This window comes from Salvelinus fontinalis, chromosome 31, assembly GCF_029448725.1.
Source record: "Salvelinus fontinalis isolate EN_2023a chromosome 31, ASM2944872v1, whole genome shotgun sequence".
Taxonomy (NCBI): Eukaryota; Metazoa; Chordata; class Actinopteri; order Salmoniformes; family Salmonidae; genus Salvelinus; species Salvelinus fontinalis.
The window spans coordinates 4,383,185-4,404,202 of NC_074695.1; the positions used below are offsets into that span (position 1 = coordinate 4,383,185).

Consider the following 21,018-nt stretch of genomic DNA (forward strand, 5'->3'; position numbering starts at 1 on the left):
CCAGTAACCGGCAGGTGGCCCAGTGGTTAGAGCGTTGGGCCAGTAACCGGCAGGTCGCCCAGTGGTTAGAGCGTTGGGCCAGTAACCGGCAGGTGGCCTAGTGGTTAGAGCGTTGGGCCAGTAACCGGCAGGTCGCTGGTGCCCTTGAGAAAGGCACTGAATCCCAATATGATCCACGATGGCTGACCCTCTAAAACAACACATTTAAATTGTATTCCCATTTTAGTAGTTTTCTCAGCCAAAACATGAAACCCACTCTGTATTCAAGAGCATGTTGTCTCATCCAATGGCAGGTACAACACAACATCAGATTATGTAAATAGGGTCTAAGCTACAACGTCAATATCAAAAAAGGTTAAATGTCTAATATATATATATTTTTTTTAATGGTTTTGACAACCCTGTTTGTAAGCTTTTGAAATTATATCAATTTCAACTGATTTGTCTCTTTTCCAGTGATGAAGACATGGATGTCTCATGGTATTGTGGGCAAAACGGGGTCAGTTTGAGCTCCTTTATCTGTTGAATGTTGGTCCAAAAGGTCCCTTTCGGAGCTCGTCTACAATGGGGACATATGTATGGAAGGTTTCATTCAAATCAAAAGGGCTGCTGTCAAAACGTTATTGGATTGACCTAAAAGTTAGTTTTTGTTAACTATGTCTCGTCATCAACCTAGGAGGGGGAGACAGAGGGAGACGTGGGGAGAGAGGGGGGGGGGGGGGGGGGGGGGGGAAGAGAGACGGCGAGAGAAAGAGATGGAGGGAGACCAACTGTCTCTCTTTATGATCCTGACCTAGATAAAGAGGAGACACACCAGAGTGGATGTTGCTTCCATCTCTCCTTTATAGTGTATCCTCCTCCTCTCCTCCCTCCTACCCAGTCCCCAGACCTACACCCTCCTCTCATCCCTCCTACCCAGTCCCCAGACCTACACCCTCCTCTCCTCCCTCCTACCCAGTCCCCAGACCTACACCCTCCTCTCCTCCCTCCTACCCAGTCCCCAGACCTACACCCTCCTCTCCTCCCTCCTACCCAGTCCCCAGACCTACACCCTCCTCTCCTCCCTCCTACCCAGTCCCCAGACCTACACCCTCCTCTCCTCCCTCCTACCCAGTCCCCAGACCTACACCCTCCTCTCATCCCTCCTACCCAGTCCCCAGACCTACACCCTCCTCTCCTCCCTCCTACCCAGTCCCCAGACCTACACCCTCCTCTCCTCCCTCCTACCCAGTCCCCAGACCTACACCCTCCTCTGCTCCCTCCTACCCAGTCCCCAGACCTACACCCTCCTCTCCTCCCTCCTACCCAGTCCCCAGACCTACACCCTCCTCTCCTCCCTCCTACCCAGTCCCCAGACCTACACCCTCCTCTCCTCCCTCCTACCCAGTCCCCAGACCTACACCCTCCTCTCCTCCCTCCTACCCAGTCCCCAGACCTACACCCTCCTCTCCTCCCTCCTACCCAGTCCCCAGACCTACACCCTCCTCTCCTCCCTCCTACCCAGTCCCCAGACCTACACCCTCCTCTCATCCCTCCTACCCAGTCCCCAGACCTACACCCTCCTCTCCTCCCTCCTACCCAGTCCCCAGACCTACACCCTCCTCTCCTCCCTCCTACCCAGTCCCCAGACCTACACCCTCCTCTCCTCCCTCCTACCCAGTCCCCAGACCTACACCCTCCTCTCATCCCTCCTACCCAGTCCCCAGACCTACACCCTCCTCTCCTCCCTCCTACCCAGTCCCCAGACCTACACCCTCCTCTCCTCCCTCCTACCCAGTCCCCAGACCTACACCCTCCTCTCCTCCCTCCTACCCAGTCCCCAGACCTACACCCTCCTCTCCTCCCTCCTACCCAGTCCCCAGACCTACACCCTCCTCTCCTCCCTCCTACCCAGTCCCCAGACCTACACCCTCCTCTCCTCCCTCCTACCCAGTCCCCAGACCTACACCCTCCTCTCCTCCCTCCTACCCAGTCCCCAGACCTACACCCTCCTCTCCTCCCTCCTACCCAGTCCCCAGACCTACACCCTCCTCTCATCCCTCCTACCCAGTCCCCAGACCTGCACCCTCCTCTCCTCCCTCCTACCCAGTCCCCAGACCTGCACCCTCCTCTCCTCCCTCCTACCCAGTCCCCAGACCTGCACCCTCCTCTCCTCCCTCCTACCCAGTCCCCAGACCTGCACCCTCCTCTCCTCCCTCCTACCCAGTCCCCAGACCTGCACCCTCCTCTCCTCCCTCCTACCCAGTCCTCAGACCTGCACCCTCCTCTCCTCCCTCCTACCCAGTCCCCAGACCTGCACCCTCCTCTCCTCCCTCCTACCCAGTCCCCAGACCTACACCCTCTCATCCCTCCTACCCAGTCCCCAGACCTACACCCTCCTCTCCTCCCTCCTACCCAGTCCCCAGACCTACACCCTCCTCTCATCCCTCCTACCCAGTCCCCAGACCTACACCCTCCTCTCCTCCCTCCTACCCAGTCCCCAGACCTACACCCTCCTCTCATCCCTCCTACCCAGTCCCCAGACCTACACCCTCCTCTCCTCCCTCCTACCCAGTCCCCAGACCTACACCCTCCTCTCCTCCCTCCTACCCAGTCCCCAGACCTACACCCTCCTCTCCTCCCTCCTACCCAGTCCCCAGACCTACACCCTCCTCTCCTCCCTCCTACCCAGTCCCCAGACCTACACCCTCCTCTCCTCCCTCCTACCCAGTCCCCAGACCTACACCCTCCTCTCCTCCCTCCTACCCAGTCCCCAGACCTACACCCTCCTCTCCTCCCTCCTACCCAGTCCCCAGACCTACACCCTCCTCTCATCCCTCCTACCCAGTCCCCAGACCTACACCCTCCTCTCCTCCCTCCTACCCAGTCCCCAGACCTACACCCTCCTCTCCTCCATCCTACCCAGTCCCCAGACCTACACCCTCCTCTCATCCCTCCTACCCAGTCCCCAGACCTACACCCTCCTCTCCTCCCTCCTACCCAGTCCCCAGACCTACACCCTCCGCTCCTCCCTCCTACCCAGTCCCCAGACCTACACCCTCCTCTCCTCCCTCCTACCCAGTCCCCAGACCTACACCCTCCTCTCATCCCTCCTACCCAGTCCCCAGACCTACACCCTCCTCTCCTCCCTCCTACCCAGTCCCCAGACCTACACCCTCCCTCCTACCCAGTCCCCAGACCTACAACCTCCTCTGCTCCCTCCTACCCAGTCCCCAGACCTACACCCTCCTCTCCTCCCTCCTACCCAGTCCCCAGACCTACACCCTCCTCTCATCCCTCCTACCCAGTCCCCAGACCTACACCCTCCTCTCATCCCTCCTACCCAGTCCCCAGACCTACACCCTCCTCTCCTCCCTCCTACCCAGTCCCCAGACCTACACCCTCCTCTGCTCCCTCCTACCCAGTCCCCAGACCTACACCCTCCTCTCATCCCTCCTACCCAGTCCCCAGACCTACACCCTCCTCTCCTCCCTCCTACCCAGTCCCCAGACCTACACCCTCCTCTCCTCCCTCCTACCCAGTCCCCAGACCTACACCCTCCTCTCCTCCCTCCTACCCAGTCCCCAGACCTACACCCTCCTCTGCTCCCTCCTACCCAGTCCCCAGACCTACACCCTCCTCTCCTCCCTCCTACCCAGTCTCCAGACCTACACCCTCCTCTCCTCCCTCCTACCCAGTCCCCAGACCTACACCCTCCTCTCCTCCCTCCTACCCAGTCCCCAGACCTACACCCTCCTCTCCTCCCTCCTACCCAGTCCCCAGACCTACACCCTCCTCTCCTCCCTCCTACCCAGTCCCCAGACCTACACCCTCCTCTGCTCCCTCCTACCCAGTCCCCAGACCTACACCCTCCTCTCCTCCCTCCTACCCAGTCCCCAGACCTACACCCTCCTCTCCTCCCTCCTACCCAGTCCCCAGACCTACACCCTCCTCTCCTCCCTCCTACCCAGTCCCCAGACCTACACCCTCCTCTCCTCCCTCCTACCCAGTCCCCAGACCTACACCCTCCTCTCCTCCCTCCTACCCAGTCCCCAGACCTACACCCTCCTCTCCTCCCTCCTACCCAGTCCCCAGACCTACACCCTCCTCTGCTCCCTCCTACCCAGTCCCCAGACCTACACCCTCCTCTGCTCCCTCCTACCCAGTCCCCAGACCTACACCCTCCTCTCCTCCCTCCTACCCAGTCCCCAGACCTACACCCTCCTCTCCTCCCTCCTACCCAGTCCCCAGACCTACACCCTCCTCTCCTCCCTCCTACCCAGTCCCCAGACCTACACCCTCCTCTCATCCCTCCTACCCAGTCCCCAGACCTACACCCTCCTCTCCTCCCTCCTACCCAGTCCCCAGACCTACACCCTCCTCTCCTCCCTCCTACCCAGTCCCCAGACCTACACCCTCCTCTCCTCCCTCCTACCCAGTCCCCAGACCTACACCATCCTCTCATCCCTCCTACCCAGTCCCCAGACCTACAGCCTCCTCTCCTCCCTCCTACCCAGTCCCCAGACCTACACCCTCCTCTCCTCCCTCCTACCCAGTCCCCAGACCTACACCCTCCTCTGCTCCCTCCTACCCAGTCCCCAGACCTACACCCTCCTCTCCTCCCTCCTACCCAGTCCCCAGACCTACACCCTCCTCTCATCCCTCCTACCCAGTCCCCAGACCTACACCCTCCTCTCATCCCTCCTACCCAGTCCCCAGACCTACACCCTCCTCTCCTCCCTCCTACCCAGTCCCCAGACCTGCACCCTCCTCTCCTCCGCTGCAGACAGAGAGAGGGATGAAATCCAGCGGGGGAGGGGCCTGGTAGTACTTGCAAATCCGTTGTTAGAGAGAGACTGGAGAGGATAGAGAGACCAGGCCCGAGGGGAGAGGATAGAGAGACCAGGCCCGAGGGGAGAGGATAGAGAGACCAGGCCCGAGGGGAGAGGATAGAGAGACCAGGCCCGAGGGGAGAGGATAGAGAGACCAGGCCCGAGGGGAGAGGATAGAGAGACCAGGCCCGAGGGGAGAGGATAGAGAGACCAGGCCCGAGGGGAGAGGATAGAGAGACCAGGCCCGAGGGGAGAGGATAGAGAGACCAGGCCCGAGGGGAGAGGATAGAGAGACCAGGCCCGAGGGGAGAGGATAGAGAGACCATCATATACAAAGATATTTATAACAAGAAACTAGTTCAACTTCTATACCATTTAGACTTGTCATTTTATATTCATGTAGATTAAAATGATGTAGTTTAGAGAAGAGCATAAATGTAGTTTTGTTAGCATTTTTATCACTAACTTAAGATCAGAAAGTGTCTTCTGCAGTACCCGGAAGTCAGATTTCAAATTTAGAAAGTGCTTGGCCAATAGTAAGCCTGTAAATTAATTTGACAGTTTCTCATGTTATCATTGATGTCATTGACATAGATAGTAAACAATAGCTAGTACCAATGACTAGCGGGCCACCTTTCTGAACTTCTAGAAACATCCATCTGCCATGATGGCTCGGGTTCTCTCTTGAGGATCAGTGTTCAACCATAAGCAAACATCAGAGCCCAGTCCAATCGAAAGACCGCTTCTTTAGACCGCGATCATCAGTGTCAAACGCTTTCGATAGGTCAAATAACATGGCAGCACTTCACTCTTTCTATTATCCAAGGCTTTTTACATTCAGCCAGGCAGTCAGTAATTCAGTCGCCCAGGCAGTCAGTAATTCAGTCGCCCAGGCAGTCAGTAATTCAGTCGCCCAGGCAGTCAGTAATTCAGTCGCCCAGGCAGTCAGTAATTCAGTCAGCCAGCCAGACAGTCAGTAATTCAGTCAGCCAGCCAGACAGTCAGTAATTCAGTCAGCCAGCCAGACAGTCAGTAATTCAGTCAGCCAGCCAGACAGTCAGTAATTCAGTCAGCCAGCCAGACAGTCAGTAATTCAGTCAGCCAGCCAGACAGTCAGTAATTCAGTCAGCCAGCCAGACAGTCAGTAATTCAGTCAGCCAGCCAGACAGTCAGTAATTCAGTCAGCCAGCCAGACAGTCAGTAATTCAGTCAGCCAGCCAGACAGTCAGTAATTCAGTCAGCCAGCCAGACAGTCAGTAATTCAGTCAGCCAGCCAGACAGTCAGTAATTCAGTCAGCCAGCCAGACAGTCAGTAATTCAGTCAGCCAGCCAGACAGTCAGTAATTCAGTCAGCCAGCCAGACAGTCAGTAATTCAGTCAGCCAGCCAGACAGTCAGTAATTCAGTCAGCCAGCCAGACAGTCAGTAATTCAGTCAGCCAGCCAGACAGTCAGTAATTCAGTCAGCCAGCCAGACAGTCAGTAATTCAGTCAGCCGGCCAGACAGTCAGTAATTCAGTCAGCCGGCCAGACAGTCAGTAATTCAGTCAGCCGGCCAGACAGTCAGTAATTCGGTCAGCCGGCCAGACAGTCAGTAATTCGGTCAGCCGGCCAGACAGTCAGTAATTCGGTCAGCCGGCCAGACAGTCAGTAATTCGGTCGGCCGGCCAGACAGTCAGTAATTCGGTCGGCCGGCCAGGCAGTCAGTAATTCGGTCGGCCGGCCAGGCAGTCAGTAATTCGGTCGGCCGGCCGGGCAGTCAGTAATTCGGTCGGCCGGCCGGGCAGTCAGTAATTCGGTCGGCCGGCCGGGCAGTCAGTAATTCGGTCGGCCGGCCGGGCAGTCAGTAATTCGGTCGGCCGGCCGGGCAGTCAGTAATTCGGTCGGCCGGCCGGGCAGTCAGTAATTCGGTCGGCCGGCCGGGAAGTCAGTAATTCGGTCGGTCGGCCGGGCAGTCAGTAATTCGGTCGGTCGGCCGGGCAGTCAGTAATTCGGTCGGTCGGCCGGGCAGTCAGTAATTCGGTCGGTCGGCCGGGCAGTCAGTAATTCGGTCGGTCGGCCGGGCAGTCAGTAATTCGGTCGGTCGGCCGGGCAGTCAGTAATTCGGTCGGTCGGCCGGGCAGTCAGTAATTCGGTCGGTCGGCCGGGCAGTCAGTAATTCGGTCGGTCGGCCGGGCAGTCAGTAATTCGGTCGGTCGGCCGGGCAGTCAGTAATTCGGTCGGTCGGCCGGGCAGTCAGTAATTCGGTCGGTCGGCCGGGCAGTCAGTAATTCGGTCGGTCGGCCGGGCAGTCAGTAATTCGGTCGGTCGGCCGGGCAGTCAGTAATTCGGTCGGTCGGCCGGGCAGTCAGTAATTCGGTCGGTCGGCCGGGCAGTCAGTAATTCGGTCGGTCGGCCGGGCAGTCAGTAATTCGGTCGGTCGGCCGGGCAGTCAGTAATTCGGTCGGTCGGCCGGGCAGTCAGTAATTCGGTCGGTCGGCCGGGCAGTCAGTAATTCGGTCGGTCGGCCGGGCAGTCAGTAATTCGGTCGGTCGGCCGGGCAGTCAGTAATTCGGTCGGTCGGCCGGGCAGTCAGTAATTCGGTCGGTCGGCCGGGCAGTCAGTAATTCGGTCGGTCGGCCGGGCAGTCAGTAATTCGGTCGGTCGGCCGGGCAGTCAGTAATTCGGTCGGTCGGCCGGGCAGTCAGTAATTCGGTCGGTCGGCCGGGCAGTCAGTAATTCGGTCGGTCGGCCGGGCAGTCAGTAATTCGGTCGGTCGGCCGGGCAGTCAGTAATTCGGTCGGTCGGCCGGGCAGTCAGTAATTCGGTCGGTCGGCCGGGCAGTCAGTAATTCAGTCAGCCAGGCAGTCAGTAATTCAGTCAGCCAGGTAGTCAGTCAGCCGGGCAGTCAGCCAGGTAGTCAGTCAGCCGGGCAGTCAGTAATTCAGTCAGTCAGCCGGGCAGTCAGTAATTCAGTCAGCCAGCCATGCAGTCAGTAATTCAGTCAGCCAGGTAGTCAGTCAGCCGGGCAGTCAGCCAGGTAGTCAGTCAGCCGGGCAGTCAGTAATTCAGTCAGTCAGCCGGGCAGTCAGTAATTCAGTCAGCCAGCCATGCAGTCAGTAATTCAGTCAGCCAGCCATGCAGTCAGTAATTCAGTCAGCCGGGCAGTCAGTAATTCAGTCAGCCGGGCAGTCAGTAATTCAGTCAGCCGGGCAGTCAGTAATTCAGTCAGCCGGGCAGTCAGTAATTCAGTCAGCCAGGTAGTCAGTCAGCCGGGCAGTCAGCCAGGTAGTCAGTCAGCCGGGCAGTCAGTAATTCAGTCAGTCAGCCGGGCAGTCAGTAATTCAGTCAGCCAGCCATGCAGTCAGTAATTCAGTCAGCCAGGTAGTCAGTCAGCCGGGCAGTCAGCCAGGTAGTCAGTCAGCCGGGCAGTCAGTAATTCAGTCAGTCAGCCGGGCAGTCAGTAATTCAGTCAGCCAGCCATGCAGTCAGTAATTCAGTCAGCCAGCCATGCAGTCAGTAATTCAGTCAGCCGGGCAGTCAGTAATTCAGTCAGCCGGGCAGTCAGTAATTCAGTCAGCCGGGCAGTCAGTAATTCAGTCAGCCAGCCATGCAGTCAGTAATTCAGTCAGCCAGGCGCTTCACCTGCTGTGGTTCGGATCCGTTACCGGGTGTCGATCCGCCTCACCTGCTGTGGTTCGGATCCGTTACCGGGTGTCGATCCGCCTCACCTGCTGTGGTTCGGATCCGTTACCGGGTGTCGATCCGCCTCACCTGCTGTGGTTCGGATCCGTTACCGGGTGTCGATCCGCCTCACCTGCTGTGGTTCGGATCCGTTACCGGGTGTCGATCCGCCTCACCTGCTGTGGTTCGGATCCGTTACCGGGTGTCGATCCGCCTCACCTGCTGTGGTTCGGATCCGTTACCGGGTGTCGATCCGCCTCACCTGCTGTGGTTCGGATCCGTTACCGGGTGTCGATCCGCCTCACCTGCTGTAGTTCGGATCCGTTACCGGGTGTCGATCCGCCTCACCTGCTGTAGTTCGGATCCGTTACCGGGTGTCGATCCGCCTCACCTGCTGTAGTTCGGATCCGTTACCGGGTGTCGATCCGCCTCACCTGCTGTTGTTCGGATCCGTTACCGGGTGTCGATCCGCCTCACCTGCTGTAGTTCGGATCCGTTACCGGGTGTCGATCCGCCTCACCTGCTGTAGTTCGGATCCGTTACCGGGTGTCGATCCGCCTCACCTGCTGTGGTTCGGATCCGTTACCGGGTGTCGATCCGCCTCACCTGCTGTGGTTCGGATCCGTTACCGGGTGTCGATCCGCCTCACCTGCTGTAGTTCGGATCCGTTACCGGGTGTCGATCCGCCTCACCTGCTGTTGTTCGGATCCGTTACCGGGTGTCGATCCGCCTCACCTGCTGTTGTTCGGATCCGTTACTGTAGTTCAGTAACCAAAATACAACCTGTCAAGGTGTGATGTCACATCATTCTCTCTGCAGACATCTAAGACTTTCTGGGAAAACGTAAAAACCGCATAAATAATCCCCAGTGGGAGTTTTTACCGTATTCTGTTACCAAACTTTCCATCGTCGCAGTTATTCCACTAAATTAGTTTTTGTGTAAATGCATGTGTAAATTGATCAAAGTTGTCCCTGTCCATAGAGTTGTATGGTTTGTTCAACTCTTTGGAATCAATGTTTTTTTTTTTTTTTGGCATACATTTTTAAAGTGAACAAATGAAAGTGTAATTCCGTTACCGTGGAAATGCCCTAGGCCTGAGAGGAGAGGGGTGTGATGTAGGTGTATGCTGATGGTCTGTTGTCGAGAGGAAACGGTTAGAAGGCTATTTGTGTTCTACTCACCATCTCTCTTATCTTCTCTCTTTCTCACGCTCTTTCTCTCTCCTCTCTCCCTCTCCCTCTCTCCTCTCTCCCCCCCTCTCTCCTCTCTCTCCTCTCTCCTCCTCTCTCTCCTCTCTCCTCCTTTCTCTCCTCTCTCCTTTCTCTCCTCTCTCCTCTCTCTCCTCTCTCTCCTCTCTCCTCTCTCTCCCCTCTCTCTCCCCTCTCTCTCCCCTCTCTCTCCCCTCTCTCTCCCCTCTCTCCCCCTCTCTCCTCTCTCCTCTCTCCCCCTCTCTCTCCTCTCTCCCCCTCTCTCTCCTCTCTCCTCCTCTCTCCCCCTCTCTCTCCTCTCTCCTCCTCTCTCTCTCTCTCTCTCTCTCTCCTCTCTCCTCTCTTCCTCCTCTCTCTACTAGTTGATGGGCTCGTTGGTCCTTGCGGTTGGATTGTGGTTGCGGTTCGATCCTGAGACCGTCGCTCTGCTGAACGGAGACGGAGCGCCAGACACCTTCTTTTATGGTGAGTACAGGGACAGGAATCAGCCAATCAGAATGGGGGGGGGTGTGTGAGTTAGCCAACGGGACTGGAGGAGGCCTATAAATGAACCAATGAGCACGGAGGAGAGACATAATGTCAGCCAATGACTTGTGATGTCAGAGAGGCTGAAAGTGGCCCTGGAGAAGTGGTGAGTGATTGTAAATTTCGGGTCACAAAAGTGTTTGTTTATAAACTGTATGAAAAACAGCGTTGTCGCCCCTATAAACGAACAGAAATATAAACACAACATGCACCTTGTGCTGGGGACAATAAAATGGTACTGACTCTCCTGCTGGTCACTACATTATGTCTTGTTTAGTCCACAGTTATGGTACTGACTCTCCTGCTGGTCACTACATTATGTCTGTTTAGTCCACAGTTATTGTACTGACTCTCCTGCTGGTCACTACATTATGTCTTGTTTAGTCCACAGTTATGGTACTGACTCTCCTGCTGGTCACTACATTATGTCTTAGTCCACAGTTATGGTACTGACTCTCCTGCTGGTCACTACATTATGTCTTAGTCCACAGTTATGGTACTGACTCTCCTGCTGGTCACTACATTATGTCTTGTTTAGTCCACAGTTATGGTACTGACTCTCCTGCTGGTCACTACATTATGTCTTAGTCCACAGTTATGGTACTGACTCTCCTGCTGGTCACTACATTATGTCTTAGTCCACAGTTATTGTACTGACTCTCCTGCTGGTCACTACATTATGTCTTGTTTAGTCCACAGTTATGGTACTGACTCTCCTGCTGGTCACTACATTATGTCTTAGTCCACAGTTATTGTACTGACTCTCCTGCTGGTCACTACATTATGTCTGTTTAGTCCAGTTATTGTACTGACTCTCCTGCTGGTCACTACATTATGTCTTAGTCCACAGTTATGGTACTGACTCTCCTGCTGGTCACTACATTATGTCTGTTTAGTCCACAGTTATGGTACTGACTCTCCTGCTGGTCACTACATTATGTCTGTTTAGTCCAGTTATTGTACTGACTCTCCTGCTGGTCACTACATTATGTCTGTTTAGTCCAGTTATTGTACTGACTCTCCTGCTGGTCACTACATTATGTCTGTTTAGTCCAGTTATTGTACTGACTCTCCTGCTGGTCACTACATTATGTCTTGTTTAGTCCACAGTTATGGTACTGACTCTCCTGCTGGTCACTACATTATGTCTGTTTAGTCCACAGTTATGGTACTGACTCTCCTGCTGGTCACTACATTATGTCTTAGTCCACAGTTATGGTACTGACTCTCCTGCTGGTCACTACATTATCTCTGTTAAGTCCACAGTTATGGTACTGACTCTCCTGCTGGTCACTACATTATGTCTGTTTGGTCCAGTTATGGTACTGACTCTCCTGCTGGTCACTACATTATGTCTTGTTTAGTCCAGTTATGGTACTGACTCTCCTGCTGGTCACTACATTATGTCTTGTTTAGTCCACAGTTATGGTACTGACTCTCCTGCTGGTCACTACATTATGTCTTGTTTAGTCCACAGTTATGGTACTGACTCTCCTGCTGGTCACTACATTATGTCTTGTTTAGTCCACAGTTATGGTACTGACTCTCCTGCTGGTCACTACATTATGTCTGTTTGGTCCACAGTTATGGTACTGACTCTCCTGCTGGTCACTACATTATGTCTTGTTTGGTCCACAGTTATGGTACTGACTCTCCTGCTGGTCACTACATTATCTCTGTTTGGTCCACAGTTATGGTACTGACTCTCCTGCTGGTCACTACATTATGTCTGTTTAGTCCAGTTATGGTACTGACTCTCCTGCTGGTCACTACATTATGTCTTGTTTAGTCCAGTTATGGTACTGACTCTCCTGCTGGTCACTACATTATGTCTGTTTAGTCCAGTTATGGTACTGACTCTCCTGCTGGCCACTACATTATGTCTGTTTGGTCCACAGTTATGGTACTGACTCTCCTGCTGGTCACTACATTATGTCTGTTTGGTCCACAGTTATGGTACTGACTCTCCTGCTGGTCACTACATTATGTCTGTTTAGTCCACAGTTATGGTACTGACTCTCCTGCTGGTCACTACATTATGTCTTAGTCCACAGTTATGGTACTGACTCTCCTGCTGGTCACTACATTATGTCTTGTTTAGTCCACAGTTATGGTACTGACTCCTGCTGGTCACTACATTATGTCTTGTTTAGTCCACAGTTATGGTACTGACTCTCCTGCTGGTCACTACATTATGTCTTGTTTAGTCCACAGTTATGGTACTGACTCTCCTGCTGGTCACTACATTATATCTTAGTCCACAGTTATGGTACTGACTCTCCTGCTGGTCACTACATTATGTCTGTTTGGTCCACAGTTATGGTACTGACTCTCCTGCTGGTCACTATTATGTCTGTTTAGTCCAGTTATGGTACTGACTCTCCTGCTGGTCACTACATTATGTCTTGTTTGGTCCACAGTTATGGTACTGACTCTCCTGCTGGTCACTATATTATGTCTGTTTAGTCCAGTTATGGTACTGACTCTCCTGCTGGTCACTACATTATGTCTTGTTTAGTCCACAGTTATGGTACTGACTCTCCTGCTGGTCACTACATTATGTCTGTTTGGTCCACAGTTATGGTACTGACTCTCCTGCTGGTCACTACATTATGTCTGTTTGGTCCACAGTTATGGTACTGACTCTCCTGCTGGTCACTACATTATGTCTTAGTCCACAGTTATGGTACTGACTCTCCTGCTGGTCACTACATTATGTCTGTTTAGTCCACAGTTATGGTACTGACTCTCCTGCTGGTCACTACATTGTCTGTTTAGTCCACAGTTATGGTACTGACTCTTCTGCTGGTCACTACATTATGTCTGTTTAGTCCACAGTTATGGTACTGACTCTCCTGCTGGTCACTACATTATGTCTTAGTCCACAGTTATGGTACTGACTCTCCTGCTGGTCACTACATTATGTCTTAGTCCACAGTTATGGTACTGACTCTCCTGCTGGTCACTACATTATGTCTGTTTAGTCCACAGTTATGGTACTGACTCTCCTGCTGGTCACTACATTATGTCTGTTTAGTCCACAGTTATGGTACTGACTCCTGCTGGTCACTACATTATGTCTGTTTAGTCCACAGTTATGGTACTGACTCTCCTGCTGGTCACTACATTATGTCTGTTTAGTCCACAGTTATGGTACTGACTCCTGCTGGTCACTACATTATGTCTTGTTTAGTCCACAGTTATGGTACTGACTCTCCTGCTGGTCACTACATTATGTCTTAGTCCACAGTTATTGTACTGACTCTCCTGCTGGTCACTACATTATGTCTTGTTTAGTCCACAGTTATGGTACTGACTCTCCTGCTGGTCACTACATTATGTCTTAGTCCACAGTTATTGTACTGACTCTCCTGCTGGTCACTACATTATGTCTGTTTAGTCCAGTTATTGTACTGACTCTCCTGCTGGTCACTACATTATGTCTGTTTAGTCCAGTTATTGTACTGACTCTCCTGCTGGTCACTACATTATGTCTGTTTAGTCCAGTTATTGTACTGACTCTCCTGCTGGTCACTACATTATGTCTGTTTAGTCCAGTTATTGTACTGACTCTCCTGCTGGTCACTACATTATGTCTGTTTAGTCCACAGTTATGGTACTGACTCTCCTGCTGGTCACTACATTATGTCTTAGTCCACAGTTATGGTACTGACTCTCCTGCTGGTCACTACATTATCTCTGTTTGGTCCACAGTTATGGTACTGACTCTCCTGCTGGTCACTACATTATGTCTGTTAAGTCCACAGTTATGGTACTGACTCTCCTGCTGGTCACTACATTATGTCTGTTTGGTCCAGTTATGGTACTGACTCTCCTGCTGGTCACTACATTATGTCTTGTTTAGTCCAGTTATGGTACTGACTCTCCTGCTGGTCACTACATTATGTCTTGTTTAGTCCACAGTTATGGTACTGACTCTCCTGCTGGTCACTACATTATGTCTTGTTTAGTCCACAGTTATGGTACTGACTCTCCTGCTGGTCACTACATTATGTCTTGTTTAGTCCACAGTTATGGTACTGACTCTCCTGCTGGTCACTACATTATGTCTGTTTGGTCCACAGTTATGGTACTGACTCTCCTGCTGGTCACTACATTATGTCTTGTTTGGTCCACAGTTATGGTACTGACTCTCCTGCTGGTCACTACATTATCTCTGTTTGGTCCACAGTTATGGTACTGACTCTCCTGCTGGTCACTACATTATGTCTGTTTAGTCCAGTTATGGTACTGACTCTCCTGCTGGTCACTACATTATGTCTTGTTTAGTCCAGTTATGGTACTGACTCTCCTGCTGGTCACTACATTATGTCTTGTTTAGTCCAGTTATGGTACTGACTCTCCTGCTGGTCACTACATTATGTCTGTTTAGTCCAGTTATGGTACTGACTCTCCTGCTGGTCACTACATTATGTCTGTTTAGTCTCAGTTATGGTACTGACTCTCCTGCTGGTCACTACATTATGTCTTAGTCCACAGTTATGGTACTGACTCTCCTGCTGGCCACTACATTATGTCTGTTTGGTCCACAGTTATGGTACTGACTCTCCTGCTGGTCACTACATTATGTCTGTTTGGTCCACAGTTATGGTACTGACTCTCCTGCTGGTCACTACATTATGTCTGTTTAGTCCACAGTTATGGTACTGACTCTCCTGCTGGTCACTACATTATGTCTTAGTCCACAGTTATGGTACTGACTCTCCTGCTGGTCACTACATTATGTCTTGTTTAGTCCACAGTTATGGTACTGACTCCTGCTGGTCACTACATTATGTCTTGTTTAGTCCACAGTTATGGTACTGACTCTCCTGCTGGTCACTACATTATGTCTGTTTGGTCCACAGTTATGGTACTGACTCTCCTGCTGGTCACTACATTATATCTTAGTCCACAGTTATGGTACTGACTCTCCTGCTGGTCACTACATTATGTCTGTTTGGTCCACAGTTATGGTACTGACTCTCCTGCTGGTCACTATTATGTCTGTTTAGTCCAGTTATGGTACTGACTCTCCTGCTGGTCACTACATTATGTCTTGTTTGGTCCACAGTTATGGTACTGACTCTCCTGCTGGTCACTATATTATGTCTGTTTAGTCCAGTTATGGTACTGACTCTCCTGCTGGTCACTACATTATGTCTTGTTTAGTCCACAGTTATGGTACTGACTCTCCTGCTGGTCACTACATTATGTCTGTTTGGTCCACAGTTATGGTACTGACTCTCCTGCTGGTCACTACATTATGTCTGTTTGGTCCACAGTTATGGTACTGACTCTCCTGCTGGTCACTACATTATGTCTTAGTCCACAGTTATGGTACTGACTCTCCTGCTGGTCACTACATTATGTCTGTTTAGTCCACAGTTATGGTACTGACTCTCCTGCTGGTCACTACATTGTCTGTTTAGTCCACAGTTATGGTACTGACTCTTCTGCTGGTCACTACATTATGTCTGTTTAGTCCACAGTTATGGTACTGACTCTCCTGCTGGTCACTACATTATGTCTTAGTCCACAGTTATGGTACTGACTCTCCTGCTGGTCACTACATTATGTCTTAGTCCACAGTTATGGTACTGACTCTCCTGCTGGTCACTACATTATGTCTGTTTAGTCCACAGTTATGGTACTGACTCTCCTGCTGGTCACTACATTATGTCTGTTTAGTCCACAGTTATGGTACTGACTCCTGCTGGTCACTACATTATGTCTGTTTAGTCCACAGTTATGGTACTGACTCTCCTGCTGGTCACTACATTATGTCTGTTTAGTCCACAGTTATGGTACTGACTCCTGCTGGTCACTACATTATGTCTTGTTTAGTCCACAGTTATGGTACTGACTCTCCTGCTGGTCACTACATTATGTCTTAGTCCACAGTTATGGTACTGACTCTCCTGCTGGTCACTACATTATGTCTGTTTAGTCCACAGTTATTGTACTGACTCTTCTGCTGGTCACTACATTATGTCTGTTTAGTCCACAGTTATTGTACTGACTCTCCTGCTGGTCACTACATTATGTCTTGTTTAGTCCACAGTTATGGTACTGACTCTCCTGCTGGTCACTACATTATGTCTGTTTAGTCCACAGTTATTGTACTGACTCTTCTGCTGGTCACTACATTATGTCTGTTTAGTCCACAGTTATTGTACTGACTCTCCTGCTGGTCACTACATTATGTCTTGTTTAGTCCACAGTTATGGTACTGACTCTCCTGCTGGTCACTACATTATGTCTGTTTAGTCCACAGTTATGGTACTGACTCTTCTGCTGGTCACTACATTATGTCTGTTTAGTCCACAGTTATGGTACTGACTCTCCTGCTGGTCACTACATTATGTCTTAGTCCACAGTTATGGTACTGACTCTCCTGCTGGTCACTACATTATGTCTGTTTAGTCCACAGTTATGGTACTGACTCTCCTGCTGGTCACTACATTATGTCTGTTTAGTCCACAGTTATGGTACTGACTCTCCTGCTGGTCACTACATTATGTCTTGTTTAGTCCACAGTTATGGTACTGACTCCTGCTGGTCACTACATTATGTCTGTTTAGTCCACAGTTATGGTACTGACTCTCCTGCTGGTCACTACATTATGTCTGTTTAGTCCACAGTTATGGTACTGACTCTCCTGCTGGTCACTACATTATGTCTTGTTTAGTCCACAGTTATGGTACTGACTCTCCTGCTGGTCACTACATTATGTCTGTTTAGTCCACAGTTATGGTACTGACTCTCCTGCTGGTCACTACATTATGTCTTGTTTAGTCCACAGTTATGGTACTGACTCCTGCTGGTCACTACATTATGTCTTAGTCCACAGTTATGGTACTGACTCTCCTGCTGGTCACTACATTATGTCTTGTTTAGTCCACAGTTATGGTACTGACTCTCCTGCTGGTCACTACATTATGTCTTGTTTAGTCCACAGTTATGGTACTGACTCTCCTGCTGGTCACTACATTGTCTTGTTTAGTCCACAGTTATGGTACTGACTCTCCTGCTGGTCACTACAGTATGTCTGTTAAACACTCCAGTCCAGTTTGACAGATGATGTTCAGCTTGTAATGTTCTTTCAGATATGATCTGGTTGATAATAGTGTTGTTTTTATGGTCTAATGCTGCCCTCTGCTGGTGCTCCTGGGAACTGCAACAGTCTCGCTGAATATATATATAATACCCTGAATGATCTTCCATCTGAATTGTTTTCCTCTCTCTGTCTCTCTCTCTCTCTGTTTCTCTCTCTCTCTCTGTGTCTCTGTCTCTCTCTCTTTCTCTCTCTCTCTAGGTGTGTATATCCTGATCATAGCGGGCAGTCTAGTGATGTTGGTGGGATTCTTTGGCTGCTGTGGAGCCATACGAGAGTCCCAGTGTCTGCTGGGGTCGGTGAGTTGACACACTTCCCTGAGGGGCAGAAAACACAATCAAGCTAGCTATAGATAATTAGTCCGATCTTGACTGAACACAGAATCTTCAGTAACACTGTATTTTAAAAGTACACATATTATACACTAATTTGTAGTTCATCAGTGGGCTTATAAGCCCTTTACTAGCTCTCATTCAGTGGTTGGGAAAGTATCCTATTCTCAGACTGTAGTAAAAGGAAAGATACCTTAATAGACATGACTCAAGTAAAAGTGAGTCACCCAGTGAAATACTACTTAAGTAAAAGTCTAAAAGTATTTGTTTTTTTAAATGTACTTAAGTATCAAAAGTAAAAGTATAAACCATTTCAACTTCCTTATATTAAGCAAACCAGACAGCACAATGCCATTATTATTGTTGGATAGCCAGGGGAACACTCCAACACTCAGACATCATTACAGATAGCCAGGGGAACACTCCAACACTCAGACATCATTACAGATAGCCAGGGGAACACTCCAACACTCAGACATCATTACAGATAGCCAGGGGAACACTCCAACACTCAGACATCATTACAGATAGCCAGGGGAACACTCCAACACTCAGACATCATTACAGATAGCCAGGGGAACACTCCAACACTCAGACATCACTACAGATAGCCAGGGGAACACTCCAACACTCAGACATCATTACAGATAGCCAGGGGAACACTCCAACACTCAGACATCACTACAGATAGCCAGGGGAACACTCCAACACTCAGACATCATTACAGATAGCCAGGGCAACACTCCAACACTCAGACATCATTACAGATAGCCAGGGGAACACTAACACTCAGACATCATTACAGATAGCCAGGGGAACACTCCAACACTCAGACATCATTACAGATAGCCAGGGGAACACTCCAACACTCAGACATCATTACAGATAGCCAGGGGAACACTCCAACACTCAGACATTATTTACAGATAGCCAGGGCAACACTCCAACACTCAGACATCATTACAGATAGCCAGGGGAACACTCCAACACTCAGACATCATTACAGATAGCCAGAGGAACACTCCAACACTCAGGCATCATTTACAGATAGCCAGGGGAACACTCCAACACTCAGACATCATTACAGTTAGCCAGGGGCACACTCCAACACTCAGACATCATTTACAGATAGCCAGGGGAACACTCCAACACTCAGACATCATTTACAGATAGCCAGGGGAACACTCCAACACTTAGACATTATTTACAGATAGCCAGGGGAACACTCCAACACTCAGACATCATTACAGATAGCCAGGGGAACACTCCAGGACTCAGACATCATTACGGATAGCCAGAGGAACACTAACACTCAGACATCATTTACAGATAGCCAGGGGAACACTCCAACACTCCGAAATCATTTACAGATAGCCAGGGGAACACTCCAACACTCAGACATCATTTACAGATAGCCAGGGGAACACTCCAACACTTAGACATTATTTACAGATAGCCAGGGGAACACTCCAACACTCAGACATCATTACAGATAGCCAGGGGAACACTCCAGGACTCAGACATCATTACGGATAGCCAGAGGAACACTAACACTCAGACATCATTTACAGATAGCCAGGGGAACACTCCAACACTCCGAAATCATTTACAGATAGCCAGGGGAACACTCCAACACTCAGACATTATTTACAGATAGCCAGGGGAACACTCCAACACTCAGACATTATTTACAGATAGCCAGGGGAACACTCCAACACTCAGACATTATTTACAGATAGCCAGGGGAACACTCCAACACTCAGACATCATTACAGTTAGCCAGGGGCACACTCCAACACTCAGACATCATTTACAGATAGCCAGGGCAACACTCCAACACTCAGACATCATTACAGATAGCCAGGGGAACACTCCAACACTCAGACATCATTACAGATAGCCAGAGGAACACTCCAACACTCAGGCATCATTTACAGATAGCCAGGGGAACACTCCAACACTCAGACATCATTACAGTTAGCCAGGGGCACACTCCAACACTCAGACATCATTTACAGATAGCCAGGGGAACACTCCAACACTCCGAAATCATTTACAGATAGCCAGGGGAACACTCCAACACTCAGACATTATTTACAGATAGCCAGGGGAACACTCCAACACTCAGACATTATTTACAGATAGCCAGGGGAACACTCCAACACTCAGACATTATTTACAGAGAGCCAGGGGAACACTCCAACACTCAGACATTATTTACAGATAGCCAGGGGAACACTCCAACACTCAGACATCATTTACAGATAGCCAGGGGAACACTCCAACACTCAGACATCATTACAGAAAACCAGGAACACACTCCATCACTCAGACATCATTACAGATAGCCAGGGGAACACTCCAACACTCAGACATCATTTACAGATAGCCAGGGGAACACTCCAACACTCAGACATCATTACAGATAGCCAGGGGCACACTCCATCACTTAGACATCATTACAGATAGCCAGGGGAACACTCCAACACTCAGACATCATTACAGATAGCCAGGGGAACACTCCAACACTCAGGCATCATTTACAGATAGCCAGGGGAACACTCCAACACTCAGGCATCATTTACAGATAGCCAGGGGAACACTCCAACACTCAGACATCATTACAGTTAGCCAGGGGAACACTCCAACACTCAGACATCATTTACAGATAGCCAGGGGAACACTCCAACACTCAGACATCATTTACAGATAGCCAGGGGAACACTCCAACACTCAGACATCATTTACAGATAGCCAGGGGAACACTCCAACACTCAGACATCATTACAGATAGCCAGGGCAACACTCCAACACTTAGACATCATTACAGATAGCCAGGGGAACACTCCAGCACTCAGACATCATTACGGATAGCCAGAGGAACACTAACACTCAGACATCATTTACAGATAGCCAGGGGAACACTCCAACACTCAGAAATCATTTACAGATAGCCAGGGGAACACTCCAACACTCAGACATCATTTACAGATAGCCAGGGGAACACTCCAACACTCAGACATTATTTACAGATAGCCAGGGGAACACTCCAACACTCAGACATTATTTACAGATAGCCAGGGGAACACTCCAACACTCAGACATTATTTACAGATAGCCAGGGGAACACTCCAACACTCAGACATTATTTACAGATAGCCAGGGGAACACTCCAACACTCAGACATCATTTACAGATAGCCAGGGGAACACTCCAACACTCAGACATCATTACAGAAAACCAGGAACACACTCCATCACTCAGACATCATTACAGATAGCCAGGGGCACACTCCATCACTTAGACATCATTACAGATAGCCAGGGGAACACTCCAACACTCAGACAGCATTACAGATAGCCA

The 21,018-nt window shown here is 50.5% G+C and overlaps 1 protein-coding gene across 2 annotated transcripts in view; it reads left to right on the plus strand.

The window, feature by feature from the left end:
* Nucleotides 1-21,018, plus strand: part of LOC129829439 (CD9 antigen-like) — a 101,206-nt gene that overhangs the window by 17,424 nt on the left and 62,764 nt on the right. For both annotated transcript variants that reach the window (XR_008755390.1, XM_055891134.1), the window contains exons 2-3: nt 10,044-10,146; nt 17,525-17,622. Coding sequence is in view for 1 of the 2 variants with exons in the window: in XM_055891134.1 (XP_055747109.1) it covers nt 10,044-10,146; nt 17,525-17,622 (201 nt within the window). In the remaining variant the exon portion in view is untranslated. The remainder of the gene's footprint in view (nt 1-10,043; nt 10,147-17,524; nt 17,623-21,018) is intronic.